Source organism: Spermophilus citellus (genome assembly GCF_964194105.1).
Source record: "Spermophilus citellus genome assembly, chromosome: 6".
NCBI lineage: Eukaryota > Metazoa > Chordata > Mammalia > Rodentia > Sciuridae > Spermophilus > Spermophilus citellus.
In genome coordinates, this window is record NC_138187.1 from 84,648,576 (window position 1) to 84,674,663 (window position 26,088).

Genomic DNA, 26,088 nt, shown 5'->3' on the forward strand with positions numbered 1-26,088 from the left:
AGAGCACTGTGTCTTTCCTTGTCTGTTCCCTCTAGTGTGAAGTGAATCCCCCATAAGGCAGCAACTGTGACTGATTTGTATAATTTTTCTCTAGCCTAGTGCTATTTATAAATTAATCACACTAAAAGTAAGTAAGTAAATAAATAGCCAGTTCCTTAAAAAAATCAATTGCCATTGAAAGCATTAATATGCTAGAATATGGTAGAATGAGAAATAAGGGATATGATTTGGAAGCTGTGATTTCATAGCCTCAGGAAAGATATTTTTAAAATTTTCTTTTTTTTTTTTTTCAAAAGAAGTAGCCTTATGGGATTAGCCTTAAAGTGTTGGAAAATATAAGCAATTTCATTTCTTGTCTTGGAGCATTCCTTTTTTACTCTTTAGCCACAGAATACTACTTATACAACTCAGATATTATCCAACTTTCGACTTAGGCCAAGTTAAGATAGGATATTTGCTCTCTAATAGAGTACAATATTTTTTAGCAATATTTTTTGTAGCATTTTCTTTTTGTAATTTGTAAGCAGAAACAAAACAAAAAACTCCAACAAAGAGTAACAGTGAATTCACAATGAATTTCAACTTTATTTTAGCAAAAGAACCTGGAAATTGAAAGAACTACCAAATGGCTGAAAATGCTAAAAGGATGGGAAAAATACAAGAACACTGAAAAGGTAACTTTAAATCATGTTATTTCCATGTGAAACTGTATGTATTCAATGTGGATTTCGCAATAAGAACTTTTCTTCAATTATGAGTGTTGCATTCATATTCACTTTTGAAAATTTCATTTAACTTGATAGAATGCCTTATCTTAGCAGTCTCTATGTTGTAAGTAACACAATACCCAACTCAAGATTGGTTTCACCAGTTAAGAGGCTGTGTTGGCAATAGATAGACTGTGGAACCAACCCAGATGCCCTTCAATGGATGAATGGATTAAAAAGGTGGCATCTATACACCATGGAGTATTACGCAGCACTAAAAAATGACAAAATTCATGGAATTCGCAGGGAAATGGATGGCACTAGAGCAGATTATGCTTAGTGAAGCTAGCCAATCCCTAAAAAACAAATACCAAATGTCTTCTTTGATATGATGAGAGCAACTAAGAATAGAGAAGGGAGGAAGAGCAGGAAGAAAAGATTAACATTAAACAGAGACATGAGACATGAGGTGGGAGGGAAAGGGAGAGAAAAGGGGAATTGCATGGAAATGGAGAGAGACCCTCACTGTTATACAAAATTACATATAAGAGGTTGTGAGGGGAATTGGAAAATAAACTAGGAGAGAAATGAATTATAGTAGATGGGATAGAAAGAGGGGAGGGGAGGGGAGGGGAGGGGGGATAGTATAGGATAGGAAAGGTAGCAGAATACAACAGTTACTAGTATCGCATTATGTAAAAGTGTGGATGTGTAACCGATGTGATTCTGCAATCTGTATTTGGGGTAAAAATGGGAGTTCATAACTCACTTGTAGCTAATGCATGAAATATGATATGTCAAGAGCTTTGTAAGGTTTTGAACAACCAATAAAAAAAAATTGAAAAAAAAAAGAGGCTGTGTTGGGTGGGTTTTAGGAGTGATTTCAGCTGCTCAATTATGGTCCCAGTGACTTGGCTTCTTCCATCTCCTCTCTGTCTTCTGCAGTGTCTGCTTCCTCTTGAGGTTGGCTTCCCTTTAAGGTCAGAATCACAGTAGCAGTTGCTTCATATCCCCATGTCACACTGCTCAGGGCTAACCTCAGAATATTTTCTTTGCTGCAGTATCAGTCTCCTCTTCCAAAATCTTCTAGCAAACCTCCCCTTAAATCTTTTTGCTCTGCAATGAATTTGTGCCAAATTTTAAACCAATTAAAGAAACACACACATCTGTTAATATCACTACCAGTCTGTTGGAAAAGTCTTTAAATAGTGGGAAGGTGCCAAGTTCTTGGTGGTAGAAGTTTTTCAGAGTTCTAATTTTTACTTGAAAGGTCATATGTGATCAGTGAAACAAGACAGTGTTAGTTATTTTCCTTCAAGTGACAGTCTCACTTATTTTGAGAAAATGTCTGCAAAAATACTACATCAAATCTGAACAACCATATAGTTATGGTTAGTCATTTGTTTTTTCAAGTAATAATGGTATTCTATGAAAAAAAGAAGTAGGTTCAAATTGTTACATAAACAGTTTCACAACGGCTTTTTCCTTAGGTAATGATGTGTGCAGCAAAAGTGCCATATACATTTCCCACTTTGTCACTTGGCATGTCAGTAAGACATGAACTCAAGATTCAGTCACATTTTTACTACTTCATCAAGGGTATCCTTAAGTGAAACTGATTTTTCTTTTTAAACTGAGAGAAGAACACAGTGGTTCCTAGCACAGCACTGTTGCTGCCCTGATTTGTGCCGAGGTATAGTGGTTTTCTCTTCCTTGCTTTTCTGCCCTCAGAGCAAAAGTCAACACAGTGAAAATGGAAAGTTTGGTTTAAGAGAGAGAGAATTTTTTTAATATTTATTTTTTAGTTTTCAGTGGACACAACATCTTTATTTTATTTTTATGTGGTTCTGAGGATCGAACCCAGCATCCCGCGCGTGCCAGGCAAGCGCGCTACCGCTTGAGCCACATCCCCAGCCCCTTGTTAGTAGTTTTTTGAAAGAGGGTTAGACAATAAAAATTTTTTAAAGGAAAAATAAGAAATCTTCTGGAATCCTATAGTAAAAACACAACTGAGTTGTTAGGATTTTTTATTTCCTCACATTTTTTTTCTGTATAATCCCCCCCCACACACACACACTCTCTTTTTGTATAGATTTAAATTATTGTATGTCAGCACTTGCCAGCAAGAATTCCACAGCATCAGTTCCCTGGGTTCTAATAGGTATTACATAGAAGCAGTGAAGCCTCAAGGTGAAGAGGAGTTGGAGTCATCTCATCCTGGTTCAAACTCTAGCTCTGCCACTTACCAGCTTCATGACCTTGGGGAAGGTATTTAACCATTTTCTGCTGTAACATGGCAATAATAATTGTACCTATCTCATATAGTTGTTATGAGGATTAAGTAAGTTAATTTAGTAAATAAGCACATAGACTAGTAGTGCTTGACAGTGCGTAGTCTGCAAGTGTTGTCTATTAAATAAGAAAAGGGCTCTCTGCTTATAGTTGGAAATCAGAGCCAAAGTTAAGCTAGGTGCGTTTGCTAAAAGACTCCTTAATCTTTGATATTATAGTGCAGTGAATTTTTTAGAGTGACCTTAAATTATGTGAAACTTTATTTAACCATGCAGATCTTTTTGGAACAGGTATCTCACAGGGCTAATATTATTTTTCTTTTTGAGAAACCTAAATATTCTTATTTTAAAGTCAGTTGGAGTCTTCTGTTATTTTACTCAAGAGTGAATTCATTTTGGGTTGTTGATTTTAACTGTCTATTTTGGCATTGGGTTTGGAACTCAGGGTATTTTTAAGAGAAATCAGTTCAAAGTGGACGATTAGGTACAATACCTGTGCTCTTGTTTAATAGTATGCTGTCTCTCAGATTAACCCAGAGTTGACAACTACTTTACCTTATGTCTTCATGGAAAGATTGCTCAATTGGCAATTACAGGATAAATTTCCATGCGTTGCACTTCTGCTTTCATCTCGCATTCAGTCTAATAAAATGTTTGTAGAATTATATGGCCTTATGTTCTCTTCTAGTATACATATATCTATGAAAATATGTAAGTCTCTGTAAAAATGAGCAATTCTACTAGGCTATTATTCTGACAGCAACTCTGGCTAATGCAGTTTCCATTAAAACAGATTTTAACAGAAGTATTTCTTTGATGTATAATTTTAAAGCACTCTCCCATAACTATAATGTTAGCATCATTTGATGACATATATGGTCCAATTTGGTGTGAAGCAGATTGTACCTTCTAAAAGAATTACTGCTTTCAATTCATACCTTATTTTATTGCATTGAAGTAAAAAGTAGCATGTATTTTTTTTCATCTCTTCCAATGGAAGAAAGTATGTTTTCTCTCCACAAATTCCTTACTTTCATAGCAATAATACAGAGAAGTTCTAAAAATATTTTGAAATAAAAATACAGCTGTGGTAGAGAGTATTTGGAGTTTTAATTTTAAAAATTTCCTTTAGGATGTGTTGCCTATGTGTTCTCACAGAGGCTATCTCCCTGTGGACAGTGGTATTGTATTTTAAAAATATAGTTTATTAAATGAAGTTATTTCTGATAAGTAAAGACCATTATGGTTTAAGTGGCCATGACATCATTATGTCTAAGTTCTGTCACAGCAATGTACCTACAACAGATACACATCTTTCTTTTTTGGTCAGATAACTGAATGTCTCTTTGAGACCATGTTAGCCAACATCTTATTTTACTGAGCAGAAAATAGATCCATTGTTTAAAAATAAATTCTCCAAGGTCACTTGACTTGTTAGCAACATCCAGACTGCAGCTCACTTAATGGTTCCACCTATTATGCTAGCCTTTCCTTTTGGTTTGTCAATGAAAGGTCAGAAGGAAATAGAACACAGTTAGTAGGGCCCTATGTATGGTTCAGTAGTTTCATGTCCAGATTTGGGAGACTGCTGCCATTGGAAGGCAGAGACAGGGGAGCTGAGGAAATGGGGAGGCACTACAGAGCATCAGCAGTGCACAGTGCACTTCTGTTTCGTGTTATGTACGTGAAGTTCTGAAAGTTCCACAAAATAGAGCCAGGCTTTCTGGGTTGAAAAGTTTACTAACTGGAAGGCAAAGTGATATGGATTAACACATTGTTTTGAGGGCACTAAGTTTAAAAAAGAGGCATTGAAAACAGTCATTTAATGGAATCTTTGTTGTTTATTTTTATTTTTTTAAAGTTGGTAGATTTTAAACATTGGCAAAACTAAAGTAGACTGCTTAATTCTGGGGTCAAATGAACAAATATAGTAGAAATGAAAGGCAAATTTCAGGCAACTTTTTTTTAAAAAAGATTTTGTGTATGAAATCCACAAATTTGTAAAAGAATTTTAAAAGTGGTACCTTTCAAATTGAAGTATTAAGTTATTGTTAAAATCCAATATGTAGAGGTTCTGTATTTTAGTTGTTGAGACTGGGTTCTGAAGTCAGACTTACTGAATTTGAATTCTTATGACACAGTTTACTTTGAGCTAGTAACTTTTCCACATCTTAGTTTTCTCATTTGTAAATTGGTTATGATAATAATACCAACTTCTTTAGAGACATATTATAAGGACAAAATTTACTTAGAAATAAAGCATAATCTGGGCTTACAATAGACAGCCAGAAAATGTTAGAGTAATTATTGTTATAAATGTTAAAGACACCATTTGATTCATCATTATCTTCTCTCCTGTTCCCAACTTCATTTCCCATTTCAGGCACATTTATATGTATCTTTGTCATTTATTTCTAAAGGAAATCTTTCCCAATTCTCATACATAGAATTAGTTCTTCCTCTGTTGTCTCAAGTATAGTCTTAGGATGAGAGCCACTGTATCAGGCATGAGTGACCACATTGTAATGGCTGTAGTAAGTTTGCATGTTATTTTGATAATTAGACTTGAGGGGGAAATGTCATTACCAGAAGGTGGAGAAGTATACTGAATTTTAAGATTCTTAGGGCAATCGTGTACTTTTCAAGGACCCAAAGAGTTAATGATACTGATGAGTACTGTCTAATTTCATTAAAAAGTCATGTTTTCCTTGTTGGGGATTTTTCACTATATTTGTCTAATCAGATAGGTTCAATGTTAAAGGTTTTCCTGAAGAAATATCAATAAGTAAAAAGACAAAGGAGGGAAGAAAGGGAGTGTGCGGGGTGGGTCGGGGTGTGAGGAAGAAAGAGAGGGAACTAAGTGAGGTATGAGGTAGATGGCAAAGAGTTTGATCTGTTCTGGAGGCCCCGGAGAGAAGATGGTAGCAAAGAGATTAGGTGTTACACAGTATTCTTGGCACACTGTGAGGACACATTTAGCACAAGGCAACCTTTTTGCTATTTGGAGCACTTTCTAGGTGAATGGGGAGAAGGGATCAAAGTGTGTAACAGGGAATGTCAGTAATATGTTCCTGGCTTACCAGAGAGCATTGACTATGCTTTTGTGCCTTTTAAAGGACACTTTGATAATAGAATGAACATACTAATGTAATATACTGAGCATTCTTGATGCTTTCTTGTTTATTCTTTCCTTCTGTGTCTGTGTCTCCCTTTTAGGATCTAAAAAAAGGGAGTTCACAATTTAAATCTATCAGCTGATTAAAATGTATTAATTAATTGTCATGGATACTCTGAAAATAAAAGACAAACATAACCTGGATTGATTGAAGGGACTATTCTAAGTTTTTGTCCGTTTGAAACTTCTAGTTTCTTTTTCTTTTAATAAGTTTCATAGGAGAATTTACAAAGGAATCCCACTCCAGCTCCGAGGTGAAGTCTGGGCTCTACTTCTGGAGATCCCTAAAATGAAAGAAGAAACAAAAGACCTTTATAGTGTAAGTACCTAAACTAATGGTTACTTTGAAAGTTAAAAGTAAAATAATATTTTTAAGCTGTCATGGTGATAGAAGATACTTGTATCATTACTTGAAATGATATTAAAATTATATTAAATTGGACTTTGGAGGCCTGTTATTTGTTTTATTGACTGTAATTTAGTCAAATTTCAAACAAATACTTTAGTAAAAATATGATCAATATCAGTCAATGAGTATCAAGTGCTTTGCTTTTCAATTATATAAATGATCACCGTATTTCAAATGATCCATCAATGTTGGGACATTTTTGTAGGAAAATTGACTAACTCTGATTATAGTATCAATAAAGAGATTTGCAGTATCATTTTTAGAATTTATGAGAAAATAACAGCAGAATTCAGTTTATATAACAACTGCCTGTGTCTGATTTTTTTATAAGATTGAGAGAAGAATTTGTCCCCAGGAATATTAATTATTAATAAAAAGTTAAACTTTTGATTGTGTGGTCAATCTTTTGTAACTAGACAGTACATTAAATTTGTCTTCTTATCATCTGAGTTATACCCTTTCTAAGCCCAAGTTTTAATGTATCAACCTTTGAAAGGGAGTGAGGTATTTACATTGAAGAATCTTAGATGCATAGATTTTGAAATATGTTCCTTGGAAAATAATGTAAATAAATATATGATGCTTTTAAATATATAAATTAAAATTGAATAAATGGAAAAAAATTATATGTAGCTTACTCCAAAGTAAATTATAAGAAGCACTTTGGTGCTCTTTCAGTATTTTTCTTTTCTTTTTCATGTATGTATATAGGTGAATTTCATCAAGATAAAAAGTAATAAATACTAATTAAAGAGCTACTCATTTCATGTGAATAAAAGACTTGCAAAATTCAGCTGTTTGGAGTTTACACAAGCCGAGTTTATGTCTCAAGATTTTAGAGTTTCAAATTTCAGGCTGTTGATTAGGTGTTTGCCTTTAGTGTCATAGTTTTAGAACCAGTGTTCAAAATAAAATATATTTGAGAGAACATACAGAAAACGTAACCCCAGCACTTGCTACAGTGTGCCTAGCATATAGTAGGTGCTCAGTAAATATTTAATTAAGAAAAGCAGCAGGTTCTTTGTTTACATGCTGTGTTCATTTCCTAGGGCAGGCTACCACTGAGTACCACCATCTGAGTAGCTTAAAACTACAGAAATCCATTCTCTCACAGTTCTGGAGGATGGAAAGCTGAAGTTGAGGTGCTCAAGGCTCCGGGGAAGAATACTCCCTTGCCAGCAGTCCTCAGGGTTCCCTGGCTTGCAGCAGTGTCACTTCATTTGTGCTTCCTTTGTCATCTGACCTTCTTTCTTTTGTGTGTCTGTATCTGACTTTCCTGATGAAGACACTAGTTATTGGTTTTAAGGTCCACTCTAACCCATTATGACCTCATCTTAACTTGCTGTCTTCAGATGTTTTCCAGATAAGGCCACATTTACAAGTTCTGAATAGATATGAATTTTGAGGGAACATTTTTTAACCCAGTGTATCTGCTAATAATAGAACTCTAGTTTTCAGTTTTATATATATATATGAATATAAAATATATATTTTAAAATATTTATTTTTTTTGTTGTAGTTAGACACAATACCTTTATTTTATTTATTTTTATGTGGTGCTGAGGATTGAACCCAGGGCCTTGCACATGCTAGGCGAGCACTCTACAACTGAGCTACAACCCCAGCCCTCAGTTATATTTTATTTCATTTTTTGCAAAGAATAAAATTGTCTCATGGCTGACATAATTTAATAAAAACCGTCCATAGCATAAACAGAAATGACTTGGCTGTTTAAGCTCATAATTTTCAGTGTTGTCATAAACATTAGTTTTACTTTGAGGTTTCCCAAGCGTCATTATACAACCAGGTCTTCCTTTCCTGATGACTCATTCTTACTCTCTCAAAAGTGGTATACATTGCACTTGACACATCCCCCCATGAACTGGAACTTTACCAGCAGTAAAACTACTTTATCTTAAATCTACTAAAATTTTTCTGAGATGGGTGAAATTATTTGGAGCCTGGCATATTTTGAGCATTCATTCCTTTAAGTTTGCTCGATGACATGTGTATCCTTTCTTGGGATGAGACTTTGAGGTGCTGAAGAGCACACAAACATAAACAGGTGCAGTGTCAAGGAAGTGTTCTTCTCTATTGGAGAAGACATGATTGCATAGAAGTGTTTAGCAGTAGTTGATGTGCTAAATACTCTAAAAGTAATAAAACAAAAAACTTGCCTGGGTTGAAAGGAAAGAGTAAAAGAAGGTACATTACGGTTCGAGAAGTCTTCATAGAATAGGAGCCTGAGAGGAGTTCATTTCCAAAAGGGAAGAAATATAGGGATGGAATTTCAAGGTACACTGCAAATACCCTTTTTGATCCCTTCCCTCAGATTTGGATATGACTGGTTTTAGTTTGAAATTTCTTATTACTGTATTTTATAAATAACTGTATCTCCTTTACCTTGAGGAGAGCTGACTGTATTCAAGTACTTTTATGTGTAGATATTATCTAAGTACTCTATATGAACTACAATATTTAATTCTTCCAGTAATACTGAGAGACACGTTTTACTGTTATCATCAAATTTACAAATAAGGAAACTGAACTTAGTTAATGTTTTACTCCAGCGTTAGGCAAGGAGGTAGGATTTAAAATCCAGACTGTTCTGGCTCCTGAGCCAATGTTCTTTTTCCTCTTTTTTTTTTTTTTTTTTTGTTTTACTTGTAGTATCTCATTTGTATTTATCTCTCTTGTGTTTAGTAATGTACCTTATAGATGGTAACAAGTGGGTACCAAGCTCATGTGAGCCTTAGCCTGGCTCAGTTCAGTCTGATTGGCCATACAACTAATTTTTCATCTAAATACCTCCCACTGTACTTCTGCCGTAGGTTTATGGGTTCATTAGCTCCCATTTTTTTTTAAGATAAAATGTTTATTCTTGTATTATAGTATTCATGGATCTCAACCACCTAGTCTCAGAGAAAAAGTAAAAACTGTTAACCTCCTTTTCTTCAGGAGGTAAGAAACGGGCTTGATTTACTGTATTCTGTGTATTAGTTTATAAACCTTTTAGGACATAAATAACATTCCTGACCTGTCATTTTTTACCAGCTTAACTGGGCTTTGCTTCTGTCATGAGACTTTTTTATGATGGATTTTCTTGTCCTTGAGAGAAGCTGTTATTATAAATGTGTTTGGGTCTTCTCCCTTCCAACTAAATTTTATTTTAAGGCATTTTTCATAATGTCTAGTCAAACATTTTCTTCCTTTGTTTCTGTGTCTCATCTTTTATGAAGAGGCCTATAACTATAATTGAAACCTCTGTACTTGCCCATTATTTAAATTTTTTTTTTTTTTTTGTAATTGTCGATGCCAGAATGCCTTTGTTTTGTTTATTTTTATATGGTGCTGAGGATCAAACCCAGTGCCTCACGCATGCTAGGCAAGGCTCTGCCATTGAGCTACAGCCCCAGCGTGCCCATTACCTTTTTATAAAAGAAAATATTAAGGGCTGGAGTTATGGCTTAGTGTGGTATAGAGTGTTGCCTGGCATGTGTGAGGTACTGAGTTCAATTCTCAGCACAACATGTAAATAAAATAGAGGTTCAAAAAAAAAAGAAGTAAAATATTGAGATCAAATATGAACAAATTATTATTTTGAAACTAAATTTTTGTATTATCTCATCAGCTTTTATTAGAAATAACAATAATATTTCAGTGTTTGTATGATTTTCATACAGTACTACAAATGTCTTCTTCTGTCTTCAGAATTCAGGAACATTCTGTGGGTACTCTTCAAGTTTTGAATTGCTGTTTTCTGGTGCCCAGGACTCAGCTCAGGGCCTCATCATTCTAGGAAGTGCTCTACCATGGAGCCATACCCGCAGCCCATTCTTCATGTTTTAAAGAGATATAGACGCTGCTCTTCTCTAGTTCCTACCTCAAAACACAAAAGCACTTAACCATACACACACATTATTTGAGACACACCCAGATAGCCTCTATTCTACTTTAAGTCAGGAATTAAACTATGTTTAATTAAATTAAACTATGTATCAGAAATCTGTATTGTCGGTATGTGGTAAATGGATCAATATGGCATGTGTATATAGATGCTTATTTATATTTAAACATAGATAAGTACTCATATTTTAGCTCCCCCTCCCTTTGAAATACCAATAAATTGACAGCAGAGTTTTTTAAAGGCAAATCCACAAGACATAAGAAAATGGAAGAAGAAATAACAGCTGCCAATTTTTGGAAACCAGAGTGCAGACAGGCATTTAGTAAACTTAATAAACCTAAGAAAACTAAATCTTGGGCTGTAGTGGGAAAGTGGAGGAGCACCATGCACCATAGCTGAGATCTTCAAAAAGTGGTTGGGAGTTGCTGGCTGTAGGTATCTCTGGAAGTGCAGATGAGGCTAACCAGAGGTGCTGGATAGTCTTTTCAGAAGCAGTTAGAGCTTCCAGGATTCCTTCCAGCACTGGCCCAGGACTGGAGGTTTGTTATTGGGAGAGGATGGAGCAGAGGACCTTTCAGCTGGGACACAGACATTGCTGGGGTGGGCTGCTCTCATGAAAGCAGAGGAATAGAATATCCTGAATTTTGAGCAGTCTAGTCTTTTTCTTCAACCCAGGTCCTAAAACATTGGCATCCAGGTGCTTGTCTTCCTGACAAGGTTGGAATAACCTTCCTTGGGGAATGTGGCCAGCACAAGAAAATAAACCCAAAGATCCTGACTTCATAGGCCACACTGCATCTCCCAGGCCAAATCACTACAGTGAAAAACACTTTTGTGAAGCCCCACAGCTTTTTTAAGTGTCTCACTTTAAATAAAAGCAGATAGCAAAGTATTGCATGTTCATTTAAGGAAAGGGGCTAGCATGAAAGGCAAATGAAAGCAAATGGAAAAAAGAAACTTGTAAGAAACAAACGATAAAGCAAGAAGAAAACTATTTTTAATATCTTCAGAAAAATAAGGAGATATTAAATCCATAAAACAAGTGAGGGATCCTATAAACAGGAACATTTTAGAGCAACAAAGAGCTTATGAGTGTAAAAAATAATGGAAATGAAAAACTTAAGAGAAATGAAAAACAATAGAAAATTCCAATTGAGGAAAATTTCCAGAGAATAAAATTTAAAGGCAAATAGATGGGAAATTATAATAGAGAACATACAAGAAAATTTGATAACAGCCTAGAAGATCCCACACTGTAATAATCAGAGTTCTGGAAAGAGAAAATGGGAAGGAGGGAGGGGAGAGTGAGTAAATTGACAAAAGAATTACTGAAGACAGTTTTTTGAGCTGAGAGGTTTATAGGTTTCTAAGAAAAGATACACCAAGTGCCCAACTCTATGGATAAAAATAGATTCGAATCAAGTAGAAAAAGGGGAAACTTCAGAGCAAGGAGAGAGCAGCTCTTTACCATCTTCCAAAGAGGAAAATGAACTTGCATATAAAGGGACAAGAATTCCCCTGGCAAAATGGGAGACCAGAAGACAATGAAACAGTACCTTTGGAGCAAAAATATTTTCCAACTTAGGATTTTGAAGCAAACAGTTAATTGAGACAATAGACTCATCAGACATTCAGGGTTTCCAAAACTTCCTCTTGTTTCTACACACCCTTTCACAGGAGCTGCTGGAGAATGTGTTCTTCCAGGGCAAGGGAATAGACCAGAAAAATGAAGATGGGAGTGAGAATGGGAGAGCTGGGAATCAGGAGACACGAGGGCAAAACAAAACAGAGGGAAGCTCCTGGTCTGACCTGGGCAGCAACCCTGAGGCCAAGCAGCCCACTTGGGATTTGCCTTCAGGAAGACAAGTCAGTGGCATATGTGTTCTATGGAACATCACCAAAGGGGATTTGTACCATTATAGAGAATTTGGGGTTGAATGAGCTAAAAGTATATAGAAAATGAAGCAGCTCAAGAAGCAAGGCAGTGCTTAGCTCCAAGGAAAATAAAAATACTGTGCTGGAAAGAAATGAAATCAGTAGGTTGCTTGGCTCAGTCAAGAAGAGCTTTCACACAGTCTTAGTAAGGCCGACTCCAGGAATTTGCCCAGCTGGTTAAAAATCTAACTGTATTGACACAATGGGAGGGAAGAGGGAAGGAGTGGGAGTTGAATCAGTGGGGACACTGAGGGTAGGAAAAACTTTTGTGTACCATTTTATATTGCTTTGATTTTATTTTTTAAGCCACAGGAGTTGTTATCCTAAACAACAAAAAGGAAGTTTTTTAATGAAAATCATTTTACTATAAATCATGGACTTTGAACAAGTGATTTTCATAAAATGCATTTTTTTCCCCTTCTCTTTTTCTTTTCCAGAAATTAAAACACAGAGCACGGGGTTGTTCACCTGATATCAGACAAATAGACCTTGATGTCAACCGTACATTCAGGGACCATATTATGTTTAGAGACAGATATGGGGTTAAGTAAGTAAAGTTTAATATTATCAAATGTAAAAAATAGCATTTATAAATAGTCTTTATCAAAGCATTAAGATATTTTATGTAGATTATAATTTTTATTTAGATCCCCAAGATTGAAATGTTTGCAAATCATTTGAGTCCATTTGGTATAAAACTTAGGATCTAGCTTAACTAAAAAATGTTAACTTTTGACATTGTAGATGTTATAAAATTAGTGAAGAATCATTTTGTGGCTTGAGAATTCTTAGGAAGACAGTAGATATTTTTATGAAAAGTTGTAGAAAAGAGAGATTGTATGTGTTTGAAAACTGTGTCAGTGATAAATATAACCTTGATTTCACCCATAAATGAAACTTAAGGAAATAAATATTAGGACCACACACTGGTGTATCATTGCTATGACATTTTATGAATGAAAGATACAATTTTGCTGACTTCTGTATTTGACACAGGCCAACCAGTGAGGGTAGAACCCAGTAAGAAATATATGTTAAGAGATTGACTTGTCCAGTTGTTGAAGGCTGGCTTCCCAAGTCCAAATCTATAAAGCAAACTATCAGAAAGGACAAACTAGAACTCTTGGGCACAAACTGAAGCTGTTGTCCTTAGGTGGCATTTCTTTTTCAGGGAAGCCAGAATGAACATGGCCTATTCAGATTTCATTGGATATTCTTCCCCCAGTTTAAGTCAACAGAATTTGGATTTTAACCCCATCTACAAAATACCTTCACAGTAACACCTAGATGAGTGTTTAAATAATAGTGTTCAGTAACCTAGCCAGATTTCCACACAGAGCCAACCGACACAGTCCACCTGTGCCAACTGGCTACTGACACTCATCTCCTTAAACAATTCTTAATTTCCAGATAAGACAGTAGCAAATTCATACTTCTGTCTAACATGATACAACATTTCTGCTTACAACAAAAAACACTCTTAACGCTTTTCCCATAAGTGGATATCAAGTCCCTGGGCCATGTTCAGACCTCTGCTTTTCTATCCTGAACTTAAATACTGTCATATAAGTGTAATTATCATAAAGAATAAAATTTGGGGCCTGCGACTGCACGGTAGACAGACCACGCAACCTGAAAAAGGGGCCCAGCAGCCCGCCTGCGCAGTAGACAGACCACCCCAGTTGGAGGAGCCCAGCCTCCCACCTGCACGGTAGGCAGACCGCGCGACCCGGAGAAGGGGCCCAGCAGCCTGCCGGCGCGGTAGTCAGACCACCCTAATTGGAGGAGGGGCCCAGCCACTGCCTGCGCAGTAGTCAGACCACCCCAATTGGAGGAGGGGCCCAGCCACTGCCTGCGCGGTAGACAGACCACCCCAGCTGGAGGAGGGGCCCAGCAGCCGCCTGCGCCTGCACGGTAGGCAGATCACACGACCTGGAGAAGGGGCCCAGTGGCCCGCCGGTGTGGTAGACAGACCACCCCAAGTGGAGGAGGGGCCCAGCCGCCGCCTACGTGGTAGGCAGACCACAGAACCCGGAGAAGGGGCTCAGCGGCCCGCCTGTGCGGTAGACAGACCTCCCCAGTTGGAGGAGCCCAGCCTCCCATCTGTGCAGTAGACCACCCCAACTGGAGAAGGGGCCCTGCTGCCCGCCCGTTCGGTCACCTGACCGAGCTCTTGACAAACATAAGGTTTCCCCAACACCCCCACCTCATCAAACACCTTATGAGAAAAACTGATGGAACTCATCTTGGAAAATCCCACCAACACTTAAAACCCACCAACCAGTTGGCATGGCTACCAACGCAGTTCTGCAGTGGATCAGGCACCTGGTTTACATCTCAGAGAATAAGAGTAGAGAGGCCACAGGTGGAAGCTCAAGTCCTCTCACACTGACTACCACCACCACCATCCTGAACCCAGAGACTCAAGCTAGGAATAGACAACGCCACCAACTGGAAGAAATGAAAACAGAGTTCTGAGAGACATTTTTTTTCTTTCTTTTTCTCCCTTCTCTCTCTCTTTTCAGCCATTCATCCAGTCTCCTCTACCCCTCCCCCTCTGGTCCTCGAAACCTCAACATATATGAAACCAAAAATTGTGCATGAAAAAGGTCTTTAACAACTGAATCACCAGAATAATATACTATAGAGGAATGCATATGCCCCACCTCCCTCCCCCCTTTTTATTTCTATTCTTTTTACTCTTATTTTCTTTTTCCTGCTCTCTTTTTTCTCTTTCTTGTTATTTGTTTTCCTCCCTCTTACTCCCTCTATCCCATTTGCAACCCCCTAAATTTTACTATTCATAAGTAGGGTAATCTTATAAATACAGATAGGAATTTGAATCTATATATTCTTCCATAAATTACCCATCTATTGGTTAGAGCTCTCCAAAGTTACTAAGTTAGGTTAACCCCATACCCTCACTTCTTTCCCCCTAAACAGAACATCCTACACCTGAAATTCAGTTTTCTTCAAGCTACCAGAAACTGTATGCCTTTCATGAAACTAATGACTATATTTGTAAATGTAATTGAAACCAACATTTGTAGACATAGAGTCTAGCTATAAATGTAGTAATAAGGAAAATGTGTGCTTAGATGATGTACTATTGATATTGAGAACTGTTAACATTGTCTTTCTCCACAAAAGGGAGACTTTGCAACTATACAAGAGAATATATAGGGGGAAAATTCAATAACACAACAGTTTCACAAACCAGAAAGAAACCTGAGCAGTATGAAAAGACAAGGAAAGAAAGGACCACAAGCAGTGCAGGTCAACTCAACTTTAGAAAAGGTAATATCTGCAGCAGATGGAATGTCAGATAAAGAATTCAGGATATACATGCTTCAGATGATCTGGAGTCTCAAGGAAGACATTAGACAGCAAAATCAGACAATGAAAGATCACTTTGACAATGAATTACACAAACAAATCCAAGAAGCAAAAGATCAACTATACAGGGAGATAGAGGTTATAAAAACAGAAATTCTAGAAATGCAGGAAGCAATAAACCAAATTAAAAACTCAAATGAGAGTACTAGCAGCAGAGTAGAACACTTAGAAGATAGAACATCAGACAATGAAGACAAAGTATTTCAACTTGAAAAGAACATAGCTCAGCAAGACTGTTAAGAAACCATGAGCAGAACATTCAAGAAATATGGGATAACATAAAGAGACCAAACTTAAGAGTTGTTGGGATACAGAAAGGTATAGAGGTCCAAACCAAAGAAATGAGCAATCTGTTCAACGAAATAATACGAGAAAACTTCCCAGACTTGAAGAATGAAACAGAATCCCAAATCCTAGAAGCCTACAGGATGCCAAATGTGCAAAATCATAAAAGATCCGCACCTAGCCACATTATAATGAAGATGCCCAACATACAGAATAAGGAGAGAATTTTAAAAGCTACAAGAGAAAGGAAGCAGATTACATTTAGGGGTAAACCAATCAGGATAACAGCTGATCATTCAACACGGACTCTGAAAGCTAGAAGATCCTGGAACAACATATTTCAAATGCTGAAAGAAAATGGGTTCCAACCAAGAATTGTGTATCCAGCAAAATTAACCTTCAGGATGAGAGATGAAATTAAAACCTTCCACGATAAACAAAAGTTAAAAGAATTTACATCTAGAAAACCAGCTCTTCAAAACATCCTCGGCAAAACATTACAGGAAGAGGAAATGGAGAATAACACTGAAAACCAACAGTGGGAGGAGTACAGTAAAGGGAAAAAATAATCAAAGAGGAAAAACAAACCATGTTAAGTAACATAAATAAACAAATGTAGCTGGAAGTACAATCCATATTTCAATAATAACCCTAAATGTTAATGGCTTAAACTCACCAATCAAGAGACACAGGCTAGTAGAATGGATCAAAAAAAAAAAAAGAAAAAAAAGATCCAACAATATGCTGCCTACAGGAGATGCATTTGATAGGAAAAGACATACATAGACTGAAGGTGAAAGGTTGGGAAAAATCATATCACTCATATGGACCTCGGAAACAAGCAGGAGTGTCCATACTCATATCAATTTAAAATAGACTTCAAGCCAAAGTTAATCAAAAGGGATAAAGAAGGACACTACATACTGCTCAAGGGAACCATACACCAACAAGACATAACAATCATAAATACATATGCCCCAAACAATTGTGCAGGTATGTTCATCAAACAAACTCTTCTCAAGTTCAAGAGTCTAATAGACCACCATACAATAATTATGGGAGACTTCAACACACCTCTCTCACCACTGGACAGATCTTCCAAACAAAAGTTGAATAAAGAAAGTATAGAACTCAATAATACAATTAATACCCTAGACTTAATTGACATATATAGAATATACCACCCAACATCAAGCAGTTACATTTTTTTCTCAGCAGCACATGGATCCTTCTCAAAAATAGATCATATATTATGTCACAGGGCAACTCTTAGAAATTATAAAGGAGTAGAGATAATACCATGCATCTTATCTGATCATAATGGAATGAAACTGGAAATCAACGATAAAAGAAGGAAGGAAAAATCATGTATTACTTGGAGAATGAACAATAGGTTACTGAATGATCAATGGGTTACAGAAGACATCAAGGAGGAAATTTAAAAATTCTTAGAGATAAATGAAAACACAGACACAACATATCGGAATCTATGGGACACAATGAAAGCAGTTCTAAGAGGAAAATTCATTGCTTGGAGTTCATTCCTTAAAAAAAGAAAAAACCAACAAATAAATGATGTCACACTTCATCTCAAAACCCTAGAAAAAGAAGAGCAAAACAACAGCAAAAGTAGTATAAGGCAAGAAATAATTAAAATCAGAGCTGAAATCAATGAAATTGAAATAAAAGAAACAATTGAAAAATTGACAAAACTTAAAAGTTGGTTCTTTGAAAAAAATAAATAAGATCGACAGACCCTTAGCCATGCTAATGAAGAGAAGGAGAGAGAAATCAAATTACTAGCATACGGGATGAAAAAGGCAATATCACAACAGACACTTCAGAAATACAGAAGATGATTAGAAATTATTTTGAATCCTTATACTCCAATAAAATAGAAGATAGTGAAGGCATCGATAAATTTCTTAAGTCATATGATCTGCCCAGATTGAGTCAGGAGGATATACACAACCTAAACAGACCAATATCAATTGAGGAAATAGAAGAAGCCATTAAAAGACTACCAACTAAGAAAAGCCCAGGACCTGATGGGGATACAGCAGAGTTTTATAAAACTTTTAAAGAAGAACTAATACCAATACTTTTCAAGCTATTTCAGGAAATAGAAAAAGAGAGAGAACTTCCAAATTCACTCTACGAGGCCAACATCACCCTGATTCCTAAAAGAGACAAAGACACTTCAAAGAAAGAAAACTACAGACCAATATCTCTAATGAACATAGATGCAAAAATCCTCAATAAAATTCTGGCAAATCGGATACAGAAACATATCAAAAAGATCGTGCATCATGATCAAGTAGGATTCATCCCTGGGATGCAAGGCTGGTTCAATATACGGAAATCAATAAATGTTATTCACCACATCAATAGACTTAAAGATAAGAACCATATGATCATCTCCATAGATGCAGAAAAAGCATTTGACAAAGTACAGCATCCCTTTATGTTCAAAACTCTAGAAAAACTAGGGATAACAGGAACATACCTCAATATTGTAAAAGCTATCTCTGCTAAGCCTCAGGCTAGCATCATTCTGAACAGAGAAACATTGAAAGCATTCCCTCTAAAATCTGAAACAAGACAGGGATGCCCTCTGTCACCACTTCTGTTCAACATAGTTCTCGAAACACTGGCCAGAGCAATTAGACGAAAGAAATTAAAGGCATAAAGATAGGAAAAGAAGAACTTAAATTATCACTATTTGTGGATGACATGATTCTAGACCTAGCAGACCCAAAAGGGTCTATAAAGAAGCTACTAGAGCTAATAAATGAATTCAGCAAAGTGGCAGGATATAAAATCAACACGCATAAATCAAAGGCATTCCTATATATCAGCGACAAATCTTCTGAAATGGAAATGAGGACAACCATCCCATTCACAATATCCTAAAAAAATAAAATAAAATACTTGGGAATCAACCTAACAAAAGAGGTGAAAAACTTAAACAATGAAAACTACAGAACCCTAAAGAGAGAAATAGAAGAAGATCTTAGAAGATGGAAAAATATACCCTGTTCATGGATAGGCAGAACTAACATCATCAAAATGGCGATATTACCAAAAGTTCTCTATAGGTTTAATGCAATGCCAATCAAAATCCCAATGGCATTTCTTGTAGAAATAGATAAAGCAATCATGAAATTCATATGGAAAAATAAAAGACCCAGAATAGCAAAAGCAACTCTAAACAGGAAGTGTGAATCAGGCGGTATAGCGATACCAGATTTCAAACTATATTACAGAGCAATAGTAACAAAAACAGCATGGTACTGGTACCAAAACAGGCGGGTGGACCAATGGTACAGAATAGAGAACACAGAGACCAATCCACAAAGTTACATCTATCTTATATTTGATAAAGGTGCTAAAAGCATGCAATGGAGGAAGGATAGCATCTTCAACAAATGGTGCTGGGAAAACTGGAAATCCATGTGCAACAAAATGAAATTGAATCCCTTTTTCTCGCCATGCACAAAAGTTAACTCAAAATGGATCAAAGAGCTTGATATCAAATCAGAGACTCTGCGTCTGATAGAAGAAAAAGTTGGCTCCGATCTACATATTGTGGGGTAGGGCTCCAAATTCCTTAATAGGACACCCATAGCACAAGAGTTAATAACAAGAATCAACAAATGGGACTTACTCAAACTAAAAAGTTTTTTCTCAGCAAGAGAAACAATAAGAGAGGTAAATAGGGAGCCTACATCCTGGGAACAAATTTTTACTCCTCACATTTCAGATAGAGCCCTAATATCCAGAGTATATAAAGAACTCAAAAAATTAAACAATAAGAAAACAAATAACCCAATCAACAAATGGGCCAAGGACCTGAACAGACACTTCTCAGAGGAGGACATACAGTCAATCAACAAGTACATGCAAAAATGCTCACCATCTCTAGCAGTCAGAGAAATGCAAATCAAAACCACCCTAAGATACCATCTCACTCCAATAAGATTGGCAGCCATTATGAAGTCAAACAACAACAAGTGCTGGTGAGGATGTGGGGAAAAGGGTACACTTGTGCATTGCTGGTGAGACTGCAAATTGGTGAGGCCAATTTGGAAAGCAGTATGGAGATTCCTGGGAAAGCTGGGAATGGAGCCACCATTTGACCCAGCTATTCCCCTTTTCGGTCTATTCCCTAAAGACCTAAAAAGAGCATACTACAGGGATACTGCTACATCAATGTTCATAGTAGCACAATTCACAATAGCTAGACTGTGGAACCAACCTAAATGCCCTTCAATAGATGAATGGATAAAAAAAATGTGGCATTTATACACAATGGAGTATTACTCTGCACTAAAAAATGACAAAATCATGGCATTTGCAGGGAAATGGATGGCACTAGAGCAGATTATGCTAAGTGAAGCTAGCCAATCCCTAAATAACAAATGCCAAGTGTCTTCTTTGATATAAGGAGAACAACTAAGAACAGAGCAGGGAGGAAGAGCATGAGAAGAAGATTAACATTAAACAGGGACGAGAGGTGGGAGGGAAAGGGAGAGAGAAGGTAAATTGCATGGAAATGGAAGGAGACTCTCATTGTTATACAAAATTACATATAAGAGGAAGTGAGGGGAAAGGGGAAAAAAACAAGGGGGAGAAATGAATTATAGTAGATTGGGTAGAGAGAGAAGATGGGAGGGGAGGGAAGGGGAGGGGAAGGGGGATAGTAGAGAATAGGAAAGTCAGCAGAACACATCAGACACTAGTATGGCAATATGTAAAACAGTGGATGTGTAACCGATGTGATTCTGCAATCTGTATATGGGGTAAAAATGGGAGTTCATAACCCACTTGAATCAAATGTATGAAATATGATATGTCAAGAACTATGTAATGTTTTGAACAACCAATAATAAAAATTTAAAAAAGGAAAATTTTGTTTGTGTATACATACACACACACACTCTCATACCAAAATGAGGAAGAAGTGTTTGTAAAATTACAGTAATTTCTCTGACTTCCCATATGGGCATAGCTGGTATTAATAGTAACCTTATTCCACTGCCCATTCCATGTATCATTTGCCCTCATCAAGTACTGCTGCTGGTTATAGTTCTTTTTCTGGTAGAACCTTCATCCCTGGATAGTCTGGATTATTGCCAGTTCTGCTCGAATTGGAAAAAATCAATAGCTTCCCATTGACTTTAACCACAGAGGTTTGTAATACTAAGAGATGCCCCAGTGTTCTCCTGTATTCCAGACATATTCCTCCTATGTCTGTTATATCGTAGTAATCATTTTTCCCCTTAATAATCAGGATCAATCCCCCTCTCTGTCTGTTGAGGCATAAAGAACTCAAAGTGGTTGTGTGGCAGTCCAGTTTTATGGAATCAACGTTATGTCTCCTGGTGGAACCTGCTCTTTTGTAACTAAGATATCTAGATCAACAGAGCCTAAGGTTGCAGGGATGGGAAACAGAAAACTTCCTAGGGAGTCAGTCATTTGGGATAACAGTGAGTAGAGCTACTCCTGTTTCCACCCTTGAACCTCAATACCTGCATCCTGGCTATGGAAAGCATAATAAGCTACCTTCTCTTGGAGGCTACTATAGAGCATGTCCAGCTTTTTGGAGGACATTTCCCAGCCCTGTTAGGTATTACACTTAGTTGGTGTTGTCATGGAGTCTTCAGAAGGCCTTGCCTCTGTTTTGTTAATCCAATGGCTTCTGTTTATAAGTTCAATGAAAGGTGGCAACAGTGTAAGACATGTTGAAGTCCTTTGTGTTTTGGGTATAAATCTTTCTGTCAGAATGAAGCGGTCTAGTCTCAAATTTAGACTGTTGAGTGTACTGTTTTCATATGCACTTAGAATTTCTTTATTGCAATTATAAATCTTATCTGGATTATTTGTAAGTTTGTAATTTTAAAAGTGTGAAATACTCTTTAAATTGTGTTTAATGTAAATTTTTATTTCTCTAGGCAACAATCCTTATTTCATGTTCTTGCTGCATATTCTATCTATAATACGGTAAGTCCGAGCATGCCCTATTCTTGTATTCCAAGAAGCAGGAGGTTCCTTTTGGCACCCCCTACCTAATAAGGCCCTTGTAGCCCCATTTCTTCATCCCAGGACCTTTTAGTTCTGTGGATCTTTTTATGGCTCCTATGGTAACCCTGAGGTCTTAGAACAGAAGTGATTGGAAGTGGAAAAAAACAAGATATGACCATAGTACACCAGTGAATCTCACTTTTTCTCCCCTGCTATAGATTGTTTTGTTATGTTTTATGGTATTTATTATTACTTTCAAGCAAACAGGTCAGGAATTGGGAAGGTAGGACAGGAAGTTGGTGGCTAGATTAATTTTTGCTTGACTCAATAATTCTTCAGTAAGTCCTAGAAGGTTGTCTTCCAGTATTATGTTTTATGTATCAGATGATGTTCAGTTTGAGTAGAATAAAACTAAACTTTTTAGTAATAAACATACTACTCTTAAGGCATGTACCATTCTCGGGAGAGACCTAACATGGGTGTTAAATAATACCTGTTGACAAGATTCTAGGGAGGAGAACCTTTGAACCCTGAGATGTTTGAGTTCTCTTGTAACTAAACTCTGTGCATTATAAGAGCAGAAGTCAGCTTAAACTGGGGAAATGTCAAAATGGATTTACTAAAGGAACTTCTCATGGACATGAAGCTATACCTGGTCTCATGGGAATTGGAGCTGAAAGGTGGGAAGCATTCAGGGAGAATAGCTATACTTTCTCCCTGTCTCTGTGGGGCCACATGGTATCTCTGACTATCTCTGTGAATTGTGTATTCTACTGTGTCTGTCTCCAGATGGTTTCCTTTACCTGCTTGCTGGTTATTCCATGGCTGAAATTCCACTCACAGAATACCATATTAATAGTGTACATAACTCCATGTGATTATAGCCCCTCTGGCTTTGTTCACATTTCCTAGAGAGAGTAGAGTGTCTGATTAGTCCATGCAACCAATTAATTATTCTCTTGGTGTCAGGTGTCCTCATCTGGTCCATCAGCTATGGTTCCTATTACAGAAGCATGAATCACTAAGGCCATATCAAAGCAGGGACTATGAGGAGAGTGGGTAGCTCTTAGAGGGGTGTAGGTTGGTTGGACATCCAAAAAGTATCTACTTAAGGGTCCAGAAATATAGAGGAAATAAGATAGCAAACTTGGACTTGGAGGAGGAGAGATTGCTAGCATCTGAGCAAAGAGGAATAATCGTGAACTAAAAATCATACATAAAATGAAATAATATTGGTACTCTTTAAAGAGAGCATAACAGTATCGAACAGAAGATGATTTTATAGAAAACACTTAAACTTTGTCTATACCTGTGCATTTATTCTATATGAGAGTTTTTATTCTTTTATCACATATGGCATTATGCTGTAAAGATTGTAATACTTATCTCTAGAAATGCCCACTAAATAACCTATCTAGGCATTTTGTGATATCGGTAGTTGGATTCAGAACTCTAGTGTCTGTGCTTTCTTTTGCTCTTTAGGAAGTTGGGTACTGTCAGGGGATGAGCCAGATCACAGCTCTACTCCTCATGTATATGAACGAGGAAGATGCCTTCTGGGCCCTGGTCAAACTCTTCTCGGGCCCCAAACATGCCATGCATGGTAAGAACATCCATATGTTATCATAAGCAATAAATCAGAGAGGATAAAAGGTAAATGAAAACAAAGTCAAAGATGCCTGGTAGAATTAGTACAACAAACTTAATGTCTCAGAGCTTGTTCAGTTGCTGTTTGTTTCTATTTCTTTTGGTTTTTATTATTAAACTTTTTTCTAACTTTTTCAGTTCACACTGATTTTTCTTTGTCATTTCCCCAAAGTATATTGTTGGTATTTTAAAATTTTTAAATTTTTTTACTTGCCCTCAGTCAGAAGAAACTAATTCAGGTTTGGAGGAATTTAGGAAAAGCTATATATTATTTAGAAGAAATACAAGGTACCTTTTGATCAAAACTTTTAGATAGTCATGCAGTTACCATTTCAATTAAATATTACCATTGACTGGATATTGTGATGTATAACTTCTTGTCAAAGAATATTAACTGAGAAATTACATGACATTTAGGCATTTAAAGGAAAAGTACATAATAACACAGTAGTTTCATATTTCAAGTGTGATTTTTAGATCTTCCAGCCATAAATTTTGTTCCATTTTAAGTAAATGGCTGATGACATGTTTTGGGCACTAGATTGTTTAATATTCCAAAACATGCATAGTTTTTGGTTTTCAGATTAGCAGATTGTTTTTAATGACCTTTTCCTAATATTTGCCAAGCATGTTCATTAAATTTTATTTTGGAGAGTATTGATTGCAACTTGTTTTGGAAATAAAAGTGGCATTTATATTAAGGCAAAGTTATTTTTTCCAATTCATTTATATGGTAGTATCAAATTAAAACTTGTAATGCCAATTACTCTTAAGAATGAATCACCTACGTTCACTTTGTGAATATTTATGCTCTATATTGTGGGGACCTTCCATGGAAAATGCTATTTTAACGTTTTCAAAGTTATGGCCTTCCACAGTCCATTGTATATTAAATCTGACAAACTTAGCAAGTGACTTTTGTGGGAGTGTTGTGTGTGGAGGGGTGTGAGGGGTGTGTGCATGTGTGTATGTGTGTTTGCTTTAGTCTATCAGTGTTTCTTGCCAATTGTTTTAACACATGTTAACAGTTTCTGGACTCCAAATGTAAGATATATTATTATGTTAAGTTGACATTCAATAGGCAGTATCATTTAAAAAGACATCTTGAGGAAAAAGAACTCTTCCTTATTAGTCTTATTTTGCTTCCCCATGCAGTGGTATTGCTGATTTGTCTTGAGTGCAATGAAGTATACAATTTAAGTGATATATAATTATGTAGAAGCCTATCTAATTTTAGAAAATAATCATTTCTTTTAAATCTATTTGCTAGCAATATTGTCACCAATCTAATCTGTAAAGCAATTCTATCCTAACATTTATTCTTTTAGTGAAGTATAGGTCATTTTTATGGGTGAGTTTATACTTAGAAATATTTGTTTCTATGCCTGCTTATGAAGTTTTATCTAAAGTACCCTCTATCCTTTGCATTTCCTTTATTAAAGTGGTATCACTTGTAAATAATGTGGAATCAAAGGTAAGGCTAGAAAAGATAAGATTTAAAATACTGAGCCTGGAATATCACTGAAAAATGAAGAAATATTAGATATCTTTGTATCACTGAGCTAGTTAATATTGAAGTGCATTGACTTTTTCAAAAAAATCATACTTTTCTTGAAAATTTTCCAACTCCCATTCTTGTCAAATTGACCATGAAAATGGCACTGATAGATAAAGTTTTTTTTTTAATGAAATCATTTCACTGGAAAATATTACTGAGAGAAGAATAGAATCTCTGTTTCTGGAAATTTTTACACATACCTTCAAAAACTGAGCAATAGTTAACAGAGAATTCTGCTCAGATTGTAAAGCAGTATTTCCCAGTAGTGTGTTCCTGAAGTTCTTGAAGGAACAAAGTTTTGTTTTTTTGAAACAGATGTTTTGTGGGAAAAAAATAGACTCCAAGTTCAGATAAGTCTGGGAGATTGAGATAAGCAAAGCAAAATGTTTCATGAAATCTAAAAGACGTTAATTAATAGGTTAATATACATCATAAATATCCAAAACCAACATGTAACATACACTGTTTACCCCAGGTTCTTTTTTAAAAGCATAGAAAATCTATTAACATCTTTTAAAGTTGCTTAGAAACCAGTTGGAAAACACTAGGGTGGAGAAATAAGAGTCCACTGAATTTATATCCTTTAAAATATATCTGAAAGGAACCTTGTGAATAAAAATAGATGTATAAAGTTCAATGAGTTAAATATACAAATTAATACTAACTTAACCATTTATAACTAAACATCTTACAGATTGTATAATCAATTGGATTAAAATATGATTTTTGATATAACATTGTTTTAGCTTATGCT

General features: G+C 36.2%; 1 protein-coding gene across 2 annotated transcripts in view; it reads left to right on the top strand.

Moving 5' to 3' along the window:
- Nucleotides 1–26,088, top strand: part of USP6NL (USP6 N-terminal like) — a 164,921-nt gene that overhangs the window by 113,193 nt on the left and 25,640 nt on the right. For both annotated transcript variants that reach the window (XM_081298830.1, XM_081298829.1), the window contains 5 exons: nucleotides 594–674; nucleotides 6,385–6,492; nucleotides 12,862–12,971; nucleotides 22,060–22,108; nucleotides 23,612–23,732. In XM_081298830.1, coding sequence (XP_081154956.1) covers nucleotides 594–674; nucleotides 6,385–6,492; nucleotides 12,862–12,971; nucleotides 22,060–22,108; nucleotides 23,612–23,732 — 469 coding nt within the window. The remainder of the gene's footprint in view (nucleotides 1–593; nucleotides 675–6,384; nucleotides 6,493–12,861; nucleotides 12,972–22,059; nucleotides 22,109–23,611; nucleotides 23,733–26,088) is intronic.